Consider the following 8326-nt stretch of genomic DNA (forward strand, 5'->3'; position numbering starts at 1 on the left):
AACATCTACCTCCTTTGGTAACTTGTGGCTAGTTATCTCATTGGCAATCATACCAAATCCTCTTATTTTATATAAATGGGAGACAACTCAAAATTACAAAGCAAAGAGATAAGACGCTTTATTACTATACAAATATAAAATAGATTCTTAACACAATTACATTTCAAGTGGGTTTCCTTCCCCTTTAAATCATCATTCCCTTAGAGTTTCATTCACAAAACAGCCATTACTTTAGTTCTGTTAAAACTGAAACAATGTAAATAAATATGTATGGTTTTGTTTTTTCCCTTTATGCTTTTTGCTTTTTATCATATTTACTGTTTTAAATTTTAGTGTCTGATGAAAAGTTTATTCCAAAAACAGTCCCTGCACACTGTCTCTGACCCATATTTGTGATGTAAAATGCATGACTGAATAACCAAAATATCCCAAGATAACATCTAAAAGTCTATATAACTTACTCTTTAAATGTGTTTTTGTCAACAAACAAACCATGTAGGTCTGCCTGTGCTTGTACATTGTTCAAATTATCCATACTCTCTTTCAACCTTGGGTCAGAATCACGTAAACCATAATTTGCTATTGCCTGAAGAATGAAGAAAATAACAATTTTTCATACAATTGACCTAGTCCCAAGTCAGGAGCCTGTAATTAGGTGGTTGTCGTTTGTTTCTGTATTATATCATAATTGATTTTGGGGTGTATTGTTTTGTTAAGAAATGGTTGGTTTTCTTGTTTCAATAAAATTGAGAATGGAAATGGGGAATGTGCCAAAGAGACAACAACCCGACCATAGAAAAAAACAACAGCAGAAGGTCACCAACAGGTCTTCAATGTAGCGAGAAATTCCCGCACCTGGAGGCGTCCTTCAGCTGGCCCCTAAACAAATATATACTAGTTCAGTGATAATGAACGCCAAACTAATTTCCAAATTGTACACAAGAAACTAAAATTAAAATAACACAAGACTAACAAAGGCCGGAGGCTCAAGACTTGGGACAGGCGCAAAAATGCGGCGGGGTTAAACATGTTTGTGAGATCTCAACCATCCCCCTATACCTCTAGCCAATGTAGAAAAGTAAACGCATAACAATACGCACATTAAAATTCAGTTCAAGAGAAGTCTGAGTCTGATGTCAGAAGATGTAACCAAAGAAAATAAACAAAATGACAATAATACATAAATAACAACAGACTACTAGCAGTTAACTGACATGCAAGCTCCAGAATTCAATTAAACTGACTGAAAGATTATGATTTCATCATATGAACATCAGGCACAATCCTTCCAGTTAGGGGTTTAGTATCATACCATCATAAAAGAAGAACATAACCCGTGTCATGCCAACAACTGGTTTTTGAATAAATGTGTTTAGTTCCGATGCAAAGACCCTATAAGTGAATCAATATTAACGCCAAAATATGCATCTTTAATGACCTGACAACATTATCGTAACTATATCCCTTCTTAATAAGTCTATTCAAAGGTTTTATTAGTTTTTGAGGTGAATACTGACACCTTTCTGCTTTATAAAGAATATTTCCATAAAAAATTGGATGTGAAATACCTTCATCTCACGTATAAGAAGTCTGCATGTTGAGCTATATTTACGAATGATGTCCTTATACTGATGATAAATTTAGTAAATGTTTTGACTAGTTTGTGATATCGAAAACCCTGGTGTAATAATTTTTCAGTAATACATGTACATAAATTTCTCTCGTTCAAATCTAAAACATTGTAACATACACGAGCAAATCGTACAAGTTGAGATATATAAACACTGTAGACCACTTGCGAGTTCATCTGTCACCAGAAAAAACTCATCAATTATGAGCACCTTTATGACGTCATTTACCAGATAGAGGGGGTCGCCTGTATCCCTGCACTATTAACGTTCATCAAGTGCCTTAGTGATCGTCATTGTGCAGGATAAACTAGAAATAATTTTTGTTTTGTAGGTACTTAATTACAATTTCCTAATGACAGCAGTGTTGATTGTCAATTATTAGAATTTAATTTGCCGAATGATTCGTGCAATATAACATTATAGTTTCCTGACCACTGGCTCAACATTGGAACGGAAGTGACGATGCACCTAAACGCACGAATGATGTTCACTAAAACCAGAGTTTTTGACGGAAATGCATCGAACTCCAAAGTTGTCTATTGTTTTACATTTTGTTATGCAAGCTAAGGCTCTCTTATAGTTGACTATTTGGTAAGGGTTTTGCTCATTGTTGAAGTACAGTGATCATGAGCTGCTTACAACTGCATCATTTGGACTTGGTGGATAGTTGTCTCATATACATTTTATACCACTATACTTGATCTTCTTATTTTTATATGATCATGCTGAATAAAAAAACAATCGGATTAAAATAAAGATCATGTGTCTAAGTTTTGTTTTATACGAGGATCTGAAAACACTCAGCTCTACTTTCTGTTTTTAAAAACCTTTCAAGAATCCTCTGATTTTGTTGAATTAAAACACACCATCAAGAATTTGAAAGCTGAAATTTCATTGGCTGAAATAATAAATACCAGAAATTAAAGTAAAATGGAGTCTTGTCACATCCTAATGAGCAATGTTTGAACTCTTGATCTGTATTTTAATCAGATAGAATAAAAACAAGGAATTATTTGAATCTGGAAAATTGATGAGAAATTTAGAATGAAAACTAAACCAACTAAATAGGGTTAGCTGTGAGTCCATGGCTAAGGCCCAGTAAAGGGGGTTAATTAATTCATACTGAAATGATAGTGAAAGTAAAATTGACCTTAGCCAGGCTCACATGACTAACCCTATTTAGCATGTTTAGTTGGGTTAGTTTTCATCATACATTTTCGCCGCGATATAGCCTTTTTGTGCTAATGCGGTGTAAAGCAACCAACAATCAATCAATCATCATACATTTAAATTTCTAATCAATTTTCGAGAATTCAAAATTATTCCAGATTCAACTGATTTCTAGTTTAAACATGATAAAATGGCATTTCTTACAGTTCTAAATTTCTGCACGCTCAACCTGTCTCCATTATCACTAAGGTAATTAAACAACCGATCTTCAAAATTCTGTATTGCCCAGGATTCTCTACAAAATATAAAGTTCTATTTATTTTGAGTTGGTTTATTTATCTACACACAATTAATGATGTACCTCATGTTGATGAAGTTGATAATTCAAACAGACAAACTACAGGATGTGTTGCATAAATATAGATTCTACCACTGCATCGAGTGTAATACAATATTTATCCACTCGAGACAGTTAAATTTTTAAATTTAAAATGCGAGGCTTGCCCGAGCGTTTTAAATATTTAAAATTTAACTGTCGAGAGTGGATAAATATCGTATTACACGAGATTTGGTGGTAGAATCTGTTTCTCTAATGATTTTCTAACTTTATGCAGGCAACTTATTCCTTCTTTTCCTATGATCTGCAAAAAGATGTGTTCTTTCTATGTGACGTCATCGGGCATGGTCGCCTTTTTTCATGCCGTCACAATAGGAAATTCAGAGGAAAGCAAGAAAATTCGACGTCATAATCAAATTTTAATCAATGAAGTACTGAGATCAAGCGAACCACACGTTGATGAATTTTTTTTTTATACAATGGGTGCATAAAGGGATAAATTGACGAAGAATTAGAGAGAAATATATACATGTACATGTGTGTAAAAGTTACATGGATATACATGTATATATATATATTACAAAAAATGTTCAATTTTATTGTGAAATGTAAAAATGTGCAAACAACCCTGTATATCTGGTACCAATGTGCAGACAATACACACACAGGGGGATTTAATTTAAATATCACTCTGGATTGTGATCAGTGATTTACTCTAAAATATTGTCATGACACATATTTAAATCTTTGTCAAATATAACATTTTGCACACAGAAAGATATTTTGGAGTGAAATTAGAACACTGTTCATAAAAAACTTTACACCCCCAAAAAGAGATTTTAACTGACTTGCATGTGTATGTTAAAGCAGTGTCTAAAAGAAGAATAAAAATATAAAACACCATGCACAAGTTGTGTTGAAATCGTTTAGAAAAAAAAGTGCACATGAAAAACAATCTTGCTAGAAATTACCGTTCTTTTGGTAGTTCTCTTGATGCAAGAACTCTGTAAAAGATATATATAATATATTATCACAATTACAGTTACCATGGTGAAACAATTAAATCTTAGTTGAATAAATGTCTCATTTTAAGTAGATCGGGCATATATTACAATGCATACATGTCCCAAATCATGTCTCTGGCCTTTGTTAATTCTGTATGTTTTATAATTTAAGTTTATTTATATGTTTTAGTGACATTCATTTTGATTGAACTAGCTAGTACACATTTTATTTAGGGGACAGCTGAAACCCGCCTCTAGGTGCAGGATTTTCTTGCTATGTAAAGACCCATTGGTGGCCTACCGCTGTTTTCTGCTCTTTGGTCGGGTAACGTTGTTGTCTCTTTGATACATTTTCCATTTTCATTCTCAATTTCATGACCTGATCAAGCTATGTCTCTAAGTACTGGAAACAATAATGTTTTGTTATAAAAATGAAAGTTAGAAGGAGGAATCCTGAATGAATTACATGTATTAAAGTGTACCAAATTCTGGACCCTAATTTGGACCAACTTGAAACCTGAGCCCATAATCAAAAATCTACGTACATGTTTATATTCAGCATATTAAAGAACCCCAAGAATTCAATTTTTGTTAAAATCAAACTAAGTTTAATTTTGGACACTTTGGACCTTAATCATGTTAATGTACATTGTCAGATTGTAGACCAATTTGAAAATGGGATCAAAATTTAAGAATCTAAATACACTGTTAGAATCAGCATATCAAAGAACCCCAACATCAATCCCAACTTTTTTTTTTGTGGTCATAAACCTTGTGTTTAAATTTTATAGATTTCTATTTTCTTATACTAAAGTTATTGTGCGAAGACCACAAACTAGAGGCTCTCAAGAGCCTGTGTCGCTCACCTGTTAATGTGTTTACTGATGTCGGCCATCTTCGTTGGTAGGTGGGGTCATAAGACACTTTTTTTTAAATAGATACCCTAGTATTATGATTGTGGCCAAGTTTGGTTAAATTGGCCAAGGACGTTTTAGAAAAGATTTTTATACAAGTTACAAAAATGATGAAAAGTTGTTCAATATTGACTATAAAGGGCAATAACTCCTTAAGGGGTCCTCTAACAATTTTGATCATGCTGACTTATTTGTAGATCTTACTTTGCTGAACATTATTGCTGTTTACAGTTTATCTCTATCTATAATAGTATTCAAGATAATAACCAAAAACTGCAAAATTTCCTTAAAATCACCAATTTTAGGGCAGCAACCCAACAACAGGTTGTCTGATTCAACTCAAAATTTGTGAGGGGATATATCTTATTCTGATGGACATTTAAATCTTGAAAGATTTGCCCTAAATGTCTTAATTTCAAAGATATAAAGCAAAAACTGCATTTTACCACTATGTTCTAATTTTAGCCATGTCGGCCATTTTGTTTGGCATGCTGGGTCATCGGACACATTTTTTAAACTATAAACCACAATGATAATTGTGGCCAAGTTTGGTTAAATTTGGCAAAGTAGTTTTGGAGAAGAAGATTTTTAGAAAAGTTACAAAAAATGACGAAAAGTTGTTAAAAATTTACTATAAAGGGCAATAACTCCTTAAGGGGTCAACTGACAATTTTGGTCATGTTGACTTATTTGTAGGTCTTACTTTGCTGAACATTATTGCTGTTTACAGTTTATCTCTATCTATAATAGTATTCAAGATAATAACCAAAAACTGCAAAATTTCCTTAAAATAACCATTTCACAGGCAGCAACCCAACAACAGGTTGTCCTATTCGTCTGAAAATTTCAAGGCAGATAGATCTTGACCTGATCAACCATTTTACCCCGTGTCAGATTTGCTCTAAATGCTTTGGTTTTTGAGTTATAAGCCAAAAACTGCATTTTACCCCTATGTTCTATTTTTAGCCATGGCGGCCATCTTGGTTGGTTTGACGGGTCACGCCACACATTTTTTAAACTAGATACCCCAAGGATGATTGTGGCCAAGTTTGGTAGAATTTGGCCCAGTAGTTTCAGAGGAGAAGATTTTTGTAAAAGTTTACAGATGACGGACGCAGGACGACGGACGCCAAGTGATGAGAAAAGCTCACTTGACCTTTCAGGTCAGGTGAGCTAAAAATGCTTATTTGTGCCCATTTTTGGCCCCTAATTCCTAAACTGTTGGGACAATAAAAACCAAATTCATTCCCAACATTCATTTAGTGATTATGAACCTTTAGTTAAAATTCTATTGATTTCTATTTACTAATACTAAAGTTATTATCCAGAAATAATCTGTCTGCGGAAGATGCTGACGACGACATGATACCAATATGACCAATATATGACTAAAAAAAAATTTGTCATTCGAATAAAAACTAAAGGGTCAAAAGAGCCTGTGTTGCTCACCTTGGTCTATATATATGTGCATATAAAACAAAGGACAGGTGAGCTATAAAAATCCAATAAAAACATTGAATGTAAATGATCAATGATATGAACCTCAGGCTCTGAAGTCGTATATTATAGGACTTGTGCATGTTCTGTAAAATCTTGATGTCGTCAATGTCATTACATCTTGTTCATGCTATGATTGTAAAATCTTGGTGTCAGCAATGTCTCATAGCTATTTTTTAAGTCTGTGTAAAATTTAAAAGTCAGTCATCATCACTTTAGTTTGGCTACATTCTTTTGTATAATCATGGTGTTAGCAACGTTCAAGTTTTAGAAAAAGAGTCAATTTGCCACCCCTATATATACAGTTAAAGACTTTTTAATGGTCGTGTCATTGGTTTGCAGTCTCCTTTTTATATACTTAATAGTCATGATAGTAGAAAGGAAATCCAGGATTCATTCTTAAACTGATTCTAAACATGAAGAAACTAGCTAATTTCCTAATTTTTCATAATTCAATATTTCCTAGTGTGAGCAATACAACAAGCATATCTACAAGAACATATTTGCAATTATGTATAAATCATGATAAATATAGGCATAACTTACTTTTCCTCTTTTGCTGGAAACTGTGTATGGTAAGTGTTTGGATTGTTGGTACCTGTGTTGTACCAGTGTCTGTTTATTACAGAGTTACAAGAACCAACCAGTGTAAAACCATTCTTAGAATATCGTCCAAAGTTTTCAAGCTTGATTATTTTCTTTACAAAGGTTACATGTCGATGCATAGTACTAAATTAATAGTAGATTTTCGTCCAATGTTGTAAGCCAGTAGAAATGTTTTACGTTGAATCTAATTAAATCTGTCTTTTACATAAACAAAGGCAAGATTTTTCTGAAAGCACCTGTACAAACTATCATATAAGCAAGTTTTTCCACATGTAAATTAATTTTAGAGAAAAATGTCTTCTGTTAATATTTCAACAGGAAGTAGACTGGCTTTCTTGCAGTCTGGAAGTTTGCAATCGTATAGAAAATGTTGTTAGATGACAAGGGAAACTACTCATAACTTTGGAGGTGTGTACAAATACGGCATTTTAATTGGTTGATAAGTACATTTTTGTTTGAAGATGTCAACAAATACACGTGGAAAACCAAAACCCTTATATATGTATATGTGTATATAGCCTGGGGTCCTGGCTAATCTTGTCGACGCGCAGCTAGATTGGGCCGGATCCCAGGCTAATGTGTATAACTTTCTTATTTCAATAAACATGTACGAGGGTGTGAATAGGGTTATTAAATAGAGAATAATAATATAAAAATAACTTTATGATAACCGAGGGTTTTGATGGGGTTAAATGATTTAAAAAGAATAATGCCCTTAAAAATGAAGATTAGAAAATAACGGGCAAAAAAATGAAGATTAGAGAAAAAAGGGGTTAATTTTTTGAAGATTAGAGAAAAAAGGGGTGAAAATTAAATGTTTACAGAATAAAAGACCACCCCCCCCCCCCCCCATCCAAACCCTCATAACCGACCATAACACAAGTCCAAATAATTATGACTTCTTGCAACATTGTTATACTCATTTTCTTGAAAATTATATGCAAGTTAAATAATTTGTCAGAGGCGGATTAAGGGGGGGGGGGGCTTTTTAGGGGAAAAAATGGTTGCTTATATATATATATAGGGAATAACTGGAGCGTCCCTCTTAGGCAGTCAGTGGGCCCCCCGAAATCCTGGGCTTAAAAACACGAGATCCCAAGGTCCCGAATTCAAATAAATGAAATCCCGGCATCCCGAAATTTGAAAAAAAGAATTTCCGGATCCCGA

At 33.5% G+C, this 8326-nt stretch overlaps 1 protein-coding gene across 1 annotated transcript in view; it reads right to left on the minus strand.

Annotated features, from left to right (window-relative positions):
* Window positions 1-7496, minus strand: part of LOC143053869 (glutaminase kidney isoform, mitochondrial-like) — a 62976-nt gene extending 55480 nt beyond the window's left edge. Inside the window, exons 1-4 of the mRNA XM_076226660.1 lie at window positions 7100-7496; window positions 4110-4142; window positions 3006-3096; window positions 462-586 (exon numbers count right to left, since the gene is read on the minus strand). Of these exons, the coding sequence (XP_076082775.1) occupies window positions 462-586; window positions 3006-3096; window positions 4110-4142; window positions 7100-7278 (428 nt within the window). The 5' untranslated portion in view covers window positions 7279-7496. The remainder of the gene's footprint in view (window positions 1-461; window positions 587-3005; window positions 3097-4109; window positions 4143-7099) is intronic.
* Between the last annotated feature and the right edge of the window lie 830 nt (window positions 7497-8326).

The sequence above is a fragment of the Mytilus galloprovincialis genome, chromosome 12 (genome assembly GCF_965363235.1).
Source record: "Mytilus galloprovincialis chromosome 12, xbMytGall1.hap1.1, whole genome shotgun sequence".
In the NCBI taxonomy this organism is placed as follows: Eukaryota; Metazoa; Mollusca; class Bivalvia; order Mytilida; family Mytilidae; genus Mytilus; species Mytilus galloprovincialis.